Source organism: Glycine max, chromosome 14 (genome assembly GCF_000004515.6).
Source record: "Glycine max cultivar Williams 82 chromosome 14, Glycine_max_v4.0, whole genome shotgun sequence".
In the NCBI taxonomy this organism is placed as follows: domain Eukaryota; kingdom Viridiplantae; phylum Streptophyta; class Magnoliopsida; order Fabales; family Fabaceae; genus Glycine; species Glycine max.
The window spans coordinates 9,176,214-9,192,934 of record NC_038250.2 but is presented as its reverse complement, the minus strand read 5'-3'; the positions used below and the strand labels follow the sequence as shown (position 1 = coordinate 9,192,934).

The following is a 16,721-nucleotide window of genomic DNA, read 5'->3' as shown; positions in this document are numbered from 1 at the left end:
ACCTCATGTGCCTTCAATTTTTTATTATAGGTGGAGGCAGTGGTGATTATCAACTTTAACAATTGAAAGAATTTTGATTTTCTTAGGAAAGTAGATAATAAAAAGAATAAACGATGCAGCGAAAAAATGGAGATGAAAGAAAGTGGAGAACCATGATAGATTTCTAAATGAAAAGGATGAACGGAGCTGCGGAAAAGATAAGTACAACAGAGAAAGGAAAAATTAGAATGGATTCATAGCTCTAATACCATGATAAATCTCATGTTTGCCATGAATGAATGAGTGCAAATGGAAGAAAAAAATGGAAAAAAGTAAAACTGATTAATATTGGGGTAATGCTGAAATGAGCAAAACTCACTTATCACATGAATATATTGCGCCTTATATAATTGATGCTAGTAATTAACTTATAACTAACTAAACTAATAACTAATTTGTAACTAATTAAACAACCTACTAACTAACTAATGCTAATAATCCATATCTCTAATACACAATGCAACTAAAGTTTGACATATGGTGTTTTTCACCTAAGATTAGAAGTGGGTTTTCAATGTTCTCATTGATCATTGATAGTGACACAAGAGAGAGAGATAAAAAATTGTACTAGTCTCATAAAAATGTATATTATATACATATATGGGTGATCTTGAAAAACAGTGAATTTGTGTATTTATTATACACCTCAATTAAAAAATTAATCGCGATTGAAATATATAAAATATATTACAATAATTTATTTTAATACAATGACATAAAATTATACAATTATCATTCATATGGGCCGAAAAAAATCATTGCATCCATTATTCACCTTTCTATATATATATGTGTGTGTACCCTAAGGAGGATGACACTGCTCATCAGGTTTGGAAACACTTAGTCTAGTTCAATTTGATACGAGTTGGCTTACACGGGTGCGTTTTGAGGAGGTTGGCTATGATGGTAGAAAGTTTCAAAGAAGATGATGAATCTTATGGAGAGGGGTTCAAAATTGGGGTGATTTTTCTGTAATTTATGGTGGTTTTATAACCCCAAAAATTATATTTTAAAATTTAAATGAAAATTGGTCAAAATTTATATGATGTGTTGTTTTTTTTAAACAAGCTCCTGAAAGTTAACATTATCCATCTCTTGGTAGATTAAACATGTCCCTCAGACTTATTCATAATATAGCTTCCACAAATTTAGCCACTGGCAGAAGGCACAGTACTATTATACTACTATAGCCATCATATATCATGGAAAAGAGAGAAGATGCTGGATGATATATATAGCTAGCTAGCTTCTGCAACGTTGGCAGCACCTTCTTTCCAAGTAATCAGAGGCAATTGCAGCAGCTTTATTCCCTGATCAAGATGCCATGCCACTAGCAAACCCAAGAGCCCCTATTTCTTCACGTGAAGGCATAATAACCATTCCAGAAACGGCTGAAGATGAAGCCATATTGATATTATACCCTGTTGTTGCAATTGCTGTTGTTGTTGTACATTCGGGCACGTGAACCTGCTGCTGCAGTAACAAGTGGGGTCTAACCAGCATCGCTTGTGAAGGTGCACTGCTCACTGTTTCGCCTATTTGTGAGGCTTTTTGCAACAAAGCCGCTGACATGTGAGGAGAAGAAGAAGAAGAAGTGGAATAATTAGGGAAGGAACTCAAAGAAGAAAGAAAAGTGGTTGTTGTAGTAGTATTAGGGTTAGGGTTTTGATCATGGAGTAAGGAGTGGTTATTGTTGACATGTGCTGTTGGGAATAACTGTGGTTTGGAGAAGTAATCTGAGGTGGTTCTTATGGTTTGATTGTTTAGCAATATTGCTTCTTCTACCACTGTTGGAGAAGTTAACCATGATGGAATTTCTGAGGTTAATAAGTTGAAGTGATCATGTTCTCTTTTCAGAAGTGATGGTGCTTGAAGCTGAAGGCCATGACTACGAAATTGAGTTGATAGAAGAGGGTGAGGGTTCACTACTCTACTACTTTCCTGTGCTAAGGCATCACAGAAGGCTCTGTGAGTGATAAAGCTGTCCCTCCTGCAACCACAGAAAAAGGCAAACCAAGAAAATAAATATATTTTTTTTTTAGCATAACACAATTGAAGCTTAATATTTTTTTTTAGCATAGCAAAATTGATGCTTAATACTTTTTATTTTTGGTACAACTGCAAGTATATCACGGACGATAATTCTCTTCCAGATGGATAGAAAATTTGACTGTGAGTAGCAAATTTTTTTATCTGAATATGTAACGCAACTATCTATTTAAGCCTCAATCAATAATTGATCTTCAATATAATATTGCTTATAATTATTAATTTTTTCATATATAAATACACACGCATTTGATAGAGTACAATCTTTTGTTGTTTGTACGTACTGTTTTACACTCTTTCCCTTCTTATCTTTTTGGACTTTGTTAAACTCAACTGTCTCCTCAGTACTCCTTCCCCCAAGTGGTTGTATATATATTTTATTTGCACATTTTGAGAGTAAAAATAAAAGTCTGTTATAAGAAAATTTTAGATTTAGAATTTTTTCTGATAAAAAAAAATGTACGTTTATGTGAAAAGGTGTAAGATAGAAAGAATAGTGAAAACAAGTGTGATATAACTAAAAAAAAAAAAAAAGTGATATGGAAAACATCTTAAAATTTGAAATATATATTATAATGTAACTGCAATATTGATACTCAGATACACGTTGTCTCGTATTGATATTTCATATTTCGATATTCTTATGCCTTTTATTTGTTATTAAAACTGATATATGGTTAGAAAGAATACTCTTAATTTCTCTTCATTATTTTATTTTATTTTATTCATTCACATGCCAGAATTTAACTAGAAAGATAAAGAAAGAGAAAAGAAAATGGTGTTTTTGGTAATTTAGTTTTGATATTTATTTATTAATTGTTTTTGACATTTGATTACCTCCTATAGACTTTCGAACAAAATTTAGATTATCAATATAATCTTCATGAGTTTACATTAACCATAAAATATATTCTACTAATATATATATATATATATATATATATATATATATATAATTTGATAATATTTTGTAACTTTTTAAACTAAAAAAATTATTTATTATATTATTAATGAAAATATTTATACATTATTAATCAATTAAAAAGCATTATAGATATATCTTCTAAAGTAATCGTTTCAAAAAATCAATAATTTATACATGATGACAATCTATGATTGAGACAACAGGTTCAAAAAACTTTTCCAATAATATTTTATTTTAATTATATCAATAATATAAATTCAAAATATCTATATAATTAGTATTTTAATTTTTATTATACAAAAGTCTATAACAATGAGGGTAAACCCAATGCCAAGCTTAACGAGTAAACTTTTTTTTGGATAAGCAATTTAGAATGGGTTTTGAAGATCAACTGATTTGATTTTGGAATTTAATCAAAAGTTGATTAAATAATGAACCTAAGATGATGTAAAAAATTTATAGGTAATTTGATTCTTCATTAATCATATTGTTTAACTGAATTACCTAGAGAAAAGGGTACCACAGTCGCATTTATATTCTTTGGTGCCACAGATTTTGGAGTGGGCTTTCCAATCTGATTGAACCGCGTAGAGTTTGGAGCACTTCTCACACCTCCATTTCTTCTCTCCGTGTTTCCTGAAAAAGTGCTTCTTGATTCCAGTGAGGTCCCCAAGGGCCCTTGAAGGGTCATGGTGAACGCATGTTGCCTCTGGGCACACATACACTTTCTTTCTCACGTCGTCTTTGCTGCTCTTTTTCTTCAGCTTCCATGGCAAATTGTGCCCTCTTCTATGAAGCTGCAAGTTCTGGTCTCTCTGAAACCCTTTGTGACATATCTCACAAACGAACCTGTTTGTTGCCAAAAGGGTCCGCGGAGTCAATGCTATCACTTCTGCCTCAGGGTCTGTACCATATTAAACCAGCAATTAATTAGTGAAAAAAATTTAGACCGACACAATTCTAAGATTCAAATCTAGCTATGCCATCAGATCAGGCATACTACAACATGATTTAATTCTAAAACAGCATATATTATTATATATACAACTAATTAAGTGTTTGTTCGCAGATATATATAATATAAGATAAAATCTAGATGTAGGATTGTACGTCTTTGTAATAGTCAGAGGAAGAGTTTTATTGTATATAATTTTTATCCGGATTAAACTCTGTAGAAGATATTTGTCATATCAAATGAAAAATCTAGATGCAATTACTTAGGTACCTTTATAGTATTATTCTTTAACTAGAAGTGGAATTTTACTTTCATAACTACTGTAGATGATATATTTATTACAATATTTTATTACATAAATTACTGAAATGAAACACCGATTCTCAGTCAAGAACAACACTAAAAACATTTAACAAATAGCACTTGAGTTTTGCTGTATATTGCAAAACAAAATGTCCTATAAAAAAATTCTCTGGTAAAACTGAAAAAGGCAAATTATTATTTTTCAGAATAAGGTGAATTAAATTGGCACTAGTTGTAGGAAATAAATTAAATGTTGGTTTTTGCAGCAAATCCACTATCAATTAAAAGAAAATAGAAAATAGTAGTATATATGGTTGATTATTTATGTATGACCTGGGTGACCTGGAAGACTTCGCTTCTTTTTAGGTTGTGGTTCTTGACTTATTGAAGTAGAGGAATATTGAGCATAGAGAGAAGAACCGTTGTCATTCCTGATTCCTGAAGAAGCACTTATTTCACTGGATGCAGACGTCAAATTGGACATATTTTCTTCCACCACCAAACCTTATATAAGTAAAATTAATTAGGTAAGAAAGAAACCAAAGTACTCTACATATAGGTGAGATATATATAATTATACACTCACACACACACAATAATAACAATAGCCTTATAGTACACGTTCATGAGAAACAACTTAACTTCATTTGCACCAAAAGAATTTGTGAGATCTTAAAGTTATCTTAACCAAATTAAGGACTGCTTACACTGAAAAGGATAATACGAGATAGGGAATGAATGGATCTGATCTCTTCAGCTCATGGATCCTGCTTACTAATATATAGCTTTAATTTCTCTATTCTTCAAACTTTTCAGATATTATTGAGAACATGCCACAAAGAGTGAGAGAGAGAAAGAGGAAAAAGCCGAGAGAAAGGTGAATGGATCCCGAGATGGATTGACTTCAAACCTATATAACTAGCCACAATTTAATTAGCTCTTAAACAACCACACCTTGTTGGTAATCAACTAGCATCATCATCATCAAAGTATATGCTTCAAGAGAATGCTAAGAACAGTTAATTTTACTTGCTATAGCTACTTGAGGAAGTTTCAGTGTGTGTGTGTGTGAAGCGAGAGAGAGAGAGAGAGAGAGAGAGGAGAGAGGTTGGAAGAATGTGGATGAGGAAAAGGATGTCTTTGAAGCTCTCGCACGTACAAGAGACCAAAACACAAGCCAAACTGGCTTGTTCTGAAGTGCACTTTCTGTCTTTTCCCCCTCTTTTTTTTTCTCTCTTCCTTCAGTTTTTTTTTTTAAAAATTCTTCCTCAATTATTGCATTGCATAATATCATTATGATTTTCTTCCATTCTTCAAAATTTTTCCTTCCTCAATAATTGCATTGCATAATAACGTTATGATTTTCTTCCCGTGTCTGTCAACTTTTTCATTATTGATTTTTTTAGTTTTATTATTTAAACCTCAAAAAATTAGAAAAATCGATCTTGGATGACTTTGCTATCTACACTTGAGGAGCTCAATTGGTGCAATTGAAATTTGGAGTCGAAATAATACATTTGCAATAATAATTGAGTGATTTAATTCATACAATTGAAACATATAAGATTAAAATTACATAATTATAATACAAGACCAAAACTTGGATTAAACCTTTTCATTGTATAACATATATAGCAAAAAAATAAATACAAATCAAATGAAATTTAATAAAATTAAATAATTCAAGGACTAAATTAACTAATTAATTTTGCATTTGCAAAACCTTATTAAATAGTATAAGTATAACAGTTTGACACATGCTATATAATGATGTATGGACAACTTTACATCAATAAATATTTTTTTCCTTAATTACATAAAATAATTTTGTTTGAATCTTATAAAATTATTTCATAATTTTTCTTATGATTATTAAATATATATATATATATATATATAAGTAGTATAATATAAATTATATATACACGATTAGGATATACAAAAAATATTATTATGTTTCTATATGTTTTGTTAAACGGTAGATAGATAGATGTCTGACATTGATTGATTATTCATTCAAGGCAAACATTCTCTCCTCCTAAAAAGGAGCGATAAAGTAAATCATATGGTCCGTGAGCTAGAGTGTGAAAGATAAGATTGAAGAGTTGCTGATTATGAACTTTTAACATCCCTGGTAAGTATTTGGTAAAAGCGATAAAAACTAAAAAGCGAATCTGCTTTCCTCTATCAGTACTCACACAGCCTGTGACAGCCATAACCCCGGATAGTTCGTAATCATGGACTGGAATTTGGAACCATTAGCTAGTAGCATATGTAAAGCTCATGTTTTGATATACTGTCTATTAAAATTATAAATATATTATCAATTTAGATATTTTGATATATATTTTATTTCATTTTTTTTTTGTGTATATAAGATATTTCAATGTCTTATATTTTGACAATAGTAATTGAACGAGACTATATATGTCTGTCATGTATAGTTTTTGTAGCTATGATGCATGGATATGTCAACATTGCCTCCATATCCATATCGAATACATATTGGATATGCATTCATATCCCTAACCAAGATATTTAAAATGAAATGAATTTAATTAGAGACAGATCCACATCAGGTATTTAAGGAAAATTTCGTTATCTGGTTATAGTAATTACAATCTATTGTATTTGGCTGTCTAGGAACAAGCTGATTTTTTAAGATTATTAATTTTTTGTAATAGAGGTTATTAGCAAGATTAAATTTCTTATGTATAGACAAGCGCATCTGTTGCATTTGTTTTAACATCTTGACATAAGCCTTCTTGTATTAGGGAGACTTTTAATTTTCTCTAGCTACGGGGTATGCCTTGTCTATTGTTGTATCATTTTGGTTTTAATATAATTTACATTTTTCGCAAAAAAAAAAAGATATTTAAAATGAAAAAAAACACCTAATACGTATTAGATATGTTTCAATACGTAATTTTTGAAAATAAGATCTATATTGTAAATAGCGGTCATCATAGCCACGATCGTGGTGAGACGGACATGTCCTCTGGCATGACGGAAAGGTCTATTGTAGAGCATTTCTAAAGTGTTTGGCTGCTATAGCCGCTTGGACACTCTGCGACCTCCCTCATGCCCCTGCCAACCACCCTCCTACTATAGCCGCCTAGACACTCTAAAGTCTCAACTCTCAATTCAAATATTCAATTTATGTAACTTTTATTTTAAAATTAATTGTCTTATATGGACTACTTGTCAGTCTGCGGACTTAACGGATTGAGCTCAAGTATTGTTTATAATTATACAAATTTGTAAAAAAAAAAAAAAAGACTCATAATCCACCCAATTGATGAGTTTAACGGCTCGACCCGCGGACTTGAACCTGAATATCCACCCTATCGTTAATATAATCAACTAAATAAAATGTAATATATTATAATAATAATAAATATAATCAACTAACTAATAGTAATAATAAAAACTAAGTTAAACATAATATATGATATAATAAACTAAATTAATGAACTAACTATTAATATTTATCTGTTAATTCTAGGATTGTACTCTTAATTTTAATATGCGTTCTGTACTTTCTGTCATATTACTATTACTATTAATGTTTTTATTTTAATATGTAATTTCTAATATTTTTATTAATGTTTAATGAATATACTTTTAATTTTTTTAATATGTATCTTAAACGTATCATATCTTATATTTTTAAGAATTGACGTATTGTCATTAGGCATGGTAACAGGGCGGGTTGAGACCAGGTTTTGCTTACCTCACCCCGCCCTCACTCCTCATTTCCCCACCCTACCCCGCCCTCGACTCCTCATTTCCCCACCCTACCCCTGAAATCCAACGGGGGTGTAGATTTACCTCCACCCCTGTCCCTGACGGGTCAAGTTTTCCCCACCCCAACATGCTTATAAAATTCTATAAAAAATATAATTTTTTATAGAATAAAAAATATAATTTTAAATAGCAATCATAACATATTTTTAGATTATACATGACAACATAAAATGCAATCTAACACTAGCATAAAATTTAATTCAATAGTTTCATATTTTAGTGTGTTATATATATGTAATGATATTTTTGTAAATTAATTATTAGTAGGGCGGGTTTGGGGGCAGGCTCGGGTCGGGTATTAATAATCTCCTCCTCGAACCCGACTTTGGCTATCGGGAAAAACCCAATCCCGACCCCGATCCCGGTCAACTCGGATTTTCCCCATCAAAATCAGAACGGGTCCGAGACGGGTCTCGTGATTTTGGGCCCCATTTCGATGCCTAATCGTCATATAAAATAGGTATTGCATCTCTTCATCATAGGTATGTATCAAAGTCCATTCTTCATGCATGGATAATATTTTAGATAATGGACATGCATACAAAATCACTAGTTTATATACATAAACTTTAATAATTTATATATTTAAAAATAAATTGAAAAAAAGTTATGTGTTGATTATGTAAAATATTTTACACAATCATCCAATCATATCTCATCATATATTGTAAGTTTATTAATTTTTAAAGTAATTCAAATGATAATTTATAATTTAATGATGATGTAAAATCAGTTTACACCGTTATAAACATTAAATTTTATAAAAATATATATATAAATATGTAGAAATATCTCTTGTATGTAGTGTAACCGAGTGGTAATCAAGTGGTGAACCCCATCAATTAAATTTAATTCAACTACATTTACATAAATGTAAGAGACACATAATTTAATATTGACAAAAATGTTAAGTACGTATATTGGTACAATTAATTTCTCTCTAACAACTATTGTCAAATGATGTTCAATTGTTTATTCGTATTCATTTGGCATCACACAGAAAAACAGAGTAGCGTTAGTTAGTATGTAATCATGTATATAAATATTAAGAAAGTACTCCCTAGCATGAAGATATTAGACAATAAGTTCTTTTATTTATCCTCAAAAAAATATAAGAAAAATAAAGAATCTAATTATACTAAAAACAATTAGGTATTTCATCATGTGAGTTTGTAATAAATAGGTAACTAAATAGTGTGGATGAAATTCAATATTTTGTGTTAGTAAAAGCTCAAAAGGCACTCCTAATTATATTAGAGAACTAAGCTTAGAAATTATTTTCCAAGTGAGTTACACTTTAGTATTAAGTTCCTTCCTAATACAAATTAAATTACTATATTAATAAGTATATCAATCATATAAATAACATAATAAAAAAATAAGAATATCATTCTTACTATGAATTTTGCACCAGTATTACTAAATACTATTAAGTCATAGTTATATTAATAATCTAGTTGTCCCTAAATAAACAATAAAATGCATTATGTAATGCAATGCATAAGGGATGGACAATTCGAACAAGTATGTGGATGACTAATAAATTGATAATCATAATTCTTCTACTTTCACCTAATATAATATCATCAAGTTAATTATAATAATATTCTACTTTCTCCTAATATAATATCACCTCTCTTTCAATCATGGGCAGTCTCCTTAAGTTCACTATAAATGTCTAACCTAATTTCCCGGTAAAGAAAATTATTTCCCTTTTAATTACAACCCTATTTTCTTTAAAATTTGCAAGAACTTTTTTTTTTTCAAAATAATTTTTTAAATTAAATTCAATATACCCCTTAATTTCATTTCATTAGAAAAAATAATTTATAGAATTTTTTGGTAACAACTTCATTGAAAAATTATTTAATAACGACACGAAAGTTAAAATTCAGGCTTTCTTAGAAATTATTCAAACCTTTGAAGACTTAGTAGAGAGTTTTGGAGCATCAAAATTTAATGGAGATTTGAGTGTCGGCGTTCACCCTATCAGAGCAACCTTGTACGTTTGATATCGCAATTATATATATTTGATGTCAAATACGTCACTTTCACAAAGACAGAAGAATATGTTGGTTTGTAACATGTAGCTGGCTAACGCTAACCTAAAAGCAAAATGATCGTCCGTTTGCCAATAAGAAATTGAAGCATGTGGAAAGCTATCAAGCTTTTGTGGTCTTTGACTCTTTATCACCTCGTAATTATTATTATTATTATTATTTAAAACAATCCTATTTGGCATCAATTGACCTCAGTCTTTGATATATGAATCCTAATTTTTGACATCCAGACAATACAAAGACCTTATTAACATTTTAAAAAAAAATTCTTTTCTTATCAAATCATAATATTAATTATATCAATTACTTATATTATTACTTCCTTTTTTCCTTTCTCTCCCTACATATCTATTGAAAGATTTTTTCCTTGTAATATGTGTGGTGATCTTAGTCAAAAGCTTTGATTATTTTCTTTAATTAAATAGTTAAGGGTTCTAATTCTAATTGAAATAAATCATATTAAAAGAGAAATATTTATCTTGTATATGTTCACAATCTATACAACTATTTCGTTCTAATACTATAATCAACACAAATAAATTATTGGACAATTACTTTATAGAAATTGCACCAAAAGGGGATTTAGAGGGGAAGAGAAAGGGGTCCTAGCCTCCCTCCCACTCTTGGTACTTCTTATGTGTATACATATATATTTTTAAATTAGTATAAAATTAATTTCATGATATAAAATAATGATTTTTATTTTTTTAGGAAATGGTGTAAAATAATAATTGTTAACGTTAGTATAAAACCTTGACAAATTAATTGTGTTTGTTATTATTATAATAACTAGTATAAAATTATGTAAAATTAGTTGTATGTTTATTGTTATTATCATGATGATTAAGATTATTATCATTTAAAATAAAAATTTATATCAATTTTATGTGTAAAAAGTTATATATTTAAAAATTTACAAAGGAAAATAAAATCAGCCTCCCTGATAGATTTCTCGATCCCCGCCAAGATTTTTTAGCATGTGTTTACTTTAATTGTAATTTTGAAACTTAATATTTAATATATCTTTAAAGTATTATTTAGCATGACATATATATGCACATGACTTTAAATTCTTTAATTTTTTTAATATTATAAAATATAATAAATTTATAAATTAGTTGGATTATAAATAAAAAGTTAAAAACTGTATGTGTTAATTCTTGTGCTTATAATCATTAAATAAATAATACTCCATTAATTTGAAATAAAAAGATGCTTACGAGTATGACCATTAATAATTTATAAGAAAAATAATTTTATTAATAATTCCAATATAGCACAAGTTGTGCATTTTTTTTTCTTAATTTTAAGAGGAAAATTTAAATCAATAAATAATTCAAAAATGCATATTATATATTTCTTTCAATATTAATGGAATAGAAAATCACTAACTAAACATATTTAATTTGGTTTTAGTTGAGAATTAAAAAATATTAGAAAGTATAATATTTAATATCATTAACATATAATATTTTTTAATCAAAATTTGTAATAAAATACTTTTATTTATCAATTCTTTATTACCACTACTAAATCTCTGTTATTAATTATAACGTCAATGTTAAGGCAAGTGTACGGTGTCATTGCAAGAGAAAAACAGAACTCAAACTCCAGATACTCTGTCCTTGCTTGTTTCGAACTCCATGTTATATGCAACTGCAAGTTGGAGGAAACAGCTAAACAAAGATGTATAATTTTACTTAAGCACATAATCAGAGTCTGTATAAAAAACATTTTAGGATAAATTAGTCTCTATCCTGAGATCGCAAGGGATTAATCTATGCTCATTTGTGTACGCAATTCATGTTATTTATCTGTGGCGTTTCTTCCACAAAGGGAAAGATTCATAGTGTGCATAATTGCAAATATTAGCCCTTGATCAAACTAAGCCACTACCCATCTGGCTCTTGTTGACTTTCCAATAACTTTGGTGATCAATGCATAATTGCAAATATCGTCATGGAGATCAATGCATCCCCCCACAGCATTAATTCAGTCAAGTACAGGGTACATGAAAAACAGCCTTACCGAACTTGGTACCACTTTCAGCCCCCACAAGGCCACAAAATTGGATGAATGGCATTATCCTTAGCACTCTCGTATATTGTCCATTCACTTCTAGCACACACATGCTTATGTTCTAAATCACTGTCTCTGTCTAATTATTTTCCTTGCCATTTGACATGTTTTGCTTGTTGATGAAAATCGAACATGGTTGCCTTCATCTTGCAGATCCAAATGGTATGCTAGTGAACTTCTCAGACTTTCAGTTAAATTAATATTTATCTCTTGTCCATGTTACCCCTCTAGCTCCCCAATGAGAAATTATTTAGAGAAACAAACACTCACTCCTTGTTCATGTTTAATCTTTATGTGTGACATGTAGTCGAAATTTTCAATTTATTAGAAAGAGTTTATAAAATTTGATTACATGTTATGTGAAGATTGACCGGGACCTCGATAATTTTAGACTATACAATAATTTCTTCCCCAAAATAAGAGCTAATGCAACTATTATCCCATCTACTTGTCAACTATTAATTCAATGAAACACATCCAAAATATGATCTAATGACAAGTGTTGATTTAATTGTCACAGGACCAATGTACTGCAAAGGAGTTTACCACTTTTTCTACCAACATAACCCTTTGGTAGGCATACGGTACGGGGTCATTCCGTATCCTATGATCTCATCAACTGGATTCATCTAAACCATGCTCTTGAACCAAGTGAGTCCTATGACATTAACGACTGCTATTCAGGCTTGATCACAACCCTCCCTGGGGAAAAACCTGTTATTATGTATACAGGGAATGATACTAACAAACATCAAATTCAGAACTTGGCTATGCCAAAGAATCTATCTGACCCCTGCTTAAGGTAATGGGTGAAACACCCCCAAAACCTATCTTGATTCCACCTAGTGAAATTTGAATTGGAGGGTTTCAGAGACATAACAATTGCATGGCAAGGAGTTGATGGAAAATGGGGAGTAAATATTGGTGCCAAAAATGGTGATGATGGGAAGGCTCTTCTCTACCACAGTGAGGATTTTGTTAATTGGAAACTACATCCCAATCATGCATCAGACAATACTGGAATGTTTGAGTCTCTAGATTTTTTCCAGTCTACATAAGTGGCTCAAAGAGTGGGGTTGATACATCAGTCCAAAACTCCAGTGTTAAGCATGTCTTGGAAATGAGTTATCAAAACAAACAACTAGAGTACAATTTTCTAGGTGAATATTTTCCTGATCAGGAAAAGTTTACTCCTGATGCTGATGATTTGGAAGGAACTAACCTGAACTTATTATTGGACCATGGGATGTTTTATGCTTCCAAGTCATTTTTTAACTATGCCAAGAACAGAAGGATATTATGGGGATGGTCAAAGGAGTGTGAATCCACACAAGATGATTATGAGAAAGGATGGGCTGGTCTACAGGTATTTTATCTCCATGTTGGGTATTTTCTTTTAATTATTTCAGCACCCTCCATGTTAAAATTTGTTTTAGGACCATATTATCATCATAAAGTGATCTACATATTTTGAGATAGAGATAGTGTGCTGTTTGGCTATGTAGAGTATTCCAAGGCAAGTTTGGCTTCATAAAAGTGGGAAGTGGTTGATGCAGTGGCCAATTGAAGAGGTAGAAAAACTACGTGACAAACAAGTTAGCATAATGAGAGAGAAACTGGTTGGAGAATCAACTATTGAAGTCTCTGGTATCCCTGCATCACAAGTAAGTAAACTGGTGCTGTATTTTCTTACATTCTTTTTTTATGAACTTTATAACCTAGGACAACATCAATGAGATTTTTCTTTAAAACTTAACATTTCAAGATCGATGTAGAAGTGTTGTTTGAGCTACCTGAAATAATTAAAATTGGAAATTCAAATCACTTATCTCTCTCTCCAAATATTGTTTTGAAATTTCAATTGAACAATTTTAAGTATCACGTGTGGAGAACCTACTATCCAAAAATAGCCTGATCCAACGGTACACGAATCCACAGCTGCAATCTGAAAAATGTTCTCTGCTGAATGTCCAAAAGTCACAATGACTTTTTTCTCTCCTTTTTCTCTCAATGTTTTATAACTGTTTTTCCTCACAAATGAGTCTCTCTCTTATATCCTAATCTGACCTCTCTCCACTTAAACAAGTGAGACAAAAAGGTCTTTATTCCACAGAGGACGAGAACCCAAAAAATTCAACAGTTTATGTCTCATGTGTTGTGACCAAAACAGGTTTTTTCTGTTATTCTCATTATTTAATTTGTAAATTATGGTCCTTATATTTTATTTTCAATAGTTATTTATGGTTGAGACTTGATTGAGGCAGGACCTTGATAAAACCCTATATGGAACAATCTTTGGCATTGACCCTAATGTCAAAACAATTTCGCTTAGAAGTTTGGTATCTTTATTGCTGATAATAAATATTATCCTACTTGTTGCATCATATCTTAGAATTTGAATTCCAACCTAATTTGAATCGACGTGGAATTGGATTTTTTCCAATATCATGCTAGCTAGTTTGATATATATAGGTTCATATTATGCAGATTGACCGCTCAATAATAGAAAGTTTTGGGGAGAAAGGGAGAATTTGTATAACTAGTAGAGTTTATCCCTCGTTGGTTATTGACAAAGATGCCCATCTTTATGTTTTCTCCAATGGAAGCCAGAGTGCAGTGATCTTTGAACTGAATGCTTGGAGCATGAAGCAAGCAGAATTTGGTCAGGAAGAAAGCATAATTTAGCTGTAACTAAAAGGATTTTGATACTCATTTAAAATTTTGTCTAGATATTTTATATATTTTATATTGTATGTTATGTTCTCTCTTCATTTATATTTAAAACAAAAAAAAATGAAATAAGAATACATGATCTGAACAAATCTTTAAAATTTAAAAATGGTTTCGATCATCATTTTAAGCTAACATGTAACAAAATGTTAAAATGTATGTGATGTTATTAATAAATCATGATAAATTTTTTTTTTAAATTTCAATATTTCAAAATTTAAACTAACAAAAAATATTTTTGGAAGATGAAAAATATATTTGAACACATTTATATAAAAAAATATTTTTATATTTTTTTAATCTCCCCTTAAGCTTCTTCACCTTTCGGCCACTTGAAATAAAATTACAGGAGCAATAAGGGAGAGAAAAAATAGACAATATATTAACAATATAAAATATTTTTATGTTGTCACCTAATCATTAATACAATCATACATAAATGTTGTGAATGTCAAACCTATCATGTCACTCCCTAAATGCATAGCATTCTTTAAGCATGGATAAAAATCATCCAGAATTGGCCATTAATCCTAAATGATCCTGCTTTCCCGTGGTTGGCAAGGATAGTCTTTAATTGGAACACCCTAACTTCTTTCTTCAAGTTGATGTACTTAAAGGATCTCGTAAGGAATTCATTTATAGTTGTGACTTTTTTCTTGGGCATCAACCCTTGAACGTATAAAGCCTTCTTGTTGAAGTAGTCGATATATTATTTGAGTGGCTCATGAGGTTTTTGTTTGAAGACCATTAAGGTGGCTTTAGACTTGGGTTGGACTCGGCTTATTGAGAAGTGGTTCGCAAACTTTTGTCTTAGACATTTCTCCTTGTGTTTATTAGCTCAAATATGAGTGCTTGGAACCACCTTAATGTTGTCTTCTTTAGAATTAGGGGAACGACCGACATAGTAGAGACTTTAGCACCTTTGTAAGAAATCAATTGCTTGGGGCACCCAATATTTTTACTGGGACACCCAGTAGTTTTCGTAAATGCCAAAAATACCCTTATGGGTATTTTCAGTTATAAATAGCAGCATCCGTTTTTCATTTCTGCAGCGCTTTTTTTTTCGCAAAATCTCACTCCCTTAGTGTAAGTTGCTTTTGTTAGGCTCATTTTTAAGCGTGTTTGGTCTCCGGTCTGTACGTGCGTAGTTCAAGAGTATACGATGAAGTTGGGTCGTTATTCGTCGCCGAAAAAAAAGAGGTACGTGAAAATGTTTTAGAAACATACGGATTGTCAATCTATACGTTTCTACAAATTGTTAATCCATAGGTTTTTTTTTGAATTATATATTTAATTTATTTTGTAGTGTAATTTTTTTGTAATAGTTTTAGCAATTTTAGAAATTTTGATTTGGTGATATTATTTTATAGTGGTATAAAGAAATAAAAAAATGTATTTAGTAATTAGATCGGTAAAAAAATGATAATATATATAAACTTTTAAAAATTGTTAAAACTAACATTAGATTGCTTAAAAATTAATTTAGTAATTAATTGAAAATAATTTAGTAATTAGATTGATAAAATTAATGTTAGATTGCCAAAACAATTTTGTGTATACATTTAATTGTATTATGTATTTACATGTTTCATTGAATTATGTATTTTAATGTTTATTACAGTTATTAATAATTAAACAAATTTGATATTTTATTGAATGATATATTTATTAGAATTTATGTGATATTTATTGAATGATGTATTTATTAGAATTTATATGATATTTTAATGAATATATGTAGTAAAAATGTAGTCTGTGGTTATATGATATACAA

General features: G+C 30.1%; 2 protein-coding genes across 2 annotated transcripts; one reads left to right on the top strand and one right to left on the bottom strand.

The window, feature by feature from the left end:
- Positions 1-1,076: 1,076 nt before the first annotated feature.
- Positions 1,077-5,557, bottom strand: LOC100783557 (protein indeterminate-domain 7). The gene is made up of 4 exons (XM_006595957.4): positions 4,979-5,557; positions 4,605-4,775; positions 3,518-3,917; positions 1,077-2,029 (listed from the first exon to the last, which is right to left on the bottom strand). Exons 2-4 carry the CDS (start codon positions 4,753-4,755, stop codon positions 1,354-1,356), a joined length of 1,227 nt encoding a protein of 408 aa, XP_006596020.1. The 5' UTR covers positions 4,756-4,775; positions 4,979-5,557; the 3' UTR covers positions 1,077-1,353.
- A 6,184-nt stretch (positions 5,558-11,741) lies between these two features.
- On the top strand, positions 11,742-14,970 carry LOC100783021 (beta-fructofuranosidase, insoluble isoenzyme 1). The gene is made up of 4 exons (XM_041009339.1): positions 11,742-12,379; positions 12,738-13,583; positions 13,723-13,881; positions 14,705-14,970. Exons 2-4 carry the CDS (start codon positions 13,338-13,340, stop codon positions 14,900-14,902), a joined length of 603 nt encoding a protein of 200 aa, XP_040865273.1. The 5' UTR covers positions 11,742-12,379; positions 12,738-13,337; the 3' UTR covers positions 14,903-14,970.
- The last annotated feature ends 1,751 nt before the right edge of the window (positions 14,971-16,721 follow it).

Coding starts and splice junctions, on each gene's coding strand:
- LOC100783557 (XM_006595957.4), bottom strand. CDS start 4,755: ATGTCCAATTTGACGTCTGCATCCAGTGAAATAAGTGCTTCTTCAGGA. Junction 3,918..4,604: donor AAGTCTTCCAGGTCACCCAG/GTCATACATAAA, acceptor AATATGGTACAG/ACCCTGAGGCAGAAGTGATA. Junction 2,030..3,517: donor TGTGGTACCCTTTTCTCTAG/GTAATTCAGTTA, acceptor CTGTGGTTGCAG/GAGGGACAGCTTTATCACTC.
- LOC100783021 (XM_041009339.1), top strand. CDS start 13,338: ATGAGTTATCAAAACAAACAACTAGAGTACAATTTTCTAGGTGAATAT. Junction 13,584..13,722: donor AAGGATGGGCTGGTCTACAG/GTATTTTATCTC, acceptor TTGGCTATGTAG/AGTATTCCAAGGCAAGTTTG. Junction 13,882..14,704: donor CTGGTATCCCTGCATCACAA/GTAAGTAAACTG, acceptor CATATTATGCAG/ATTGACCGCTCAATAATAGA.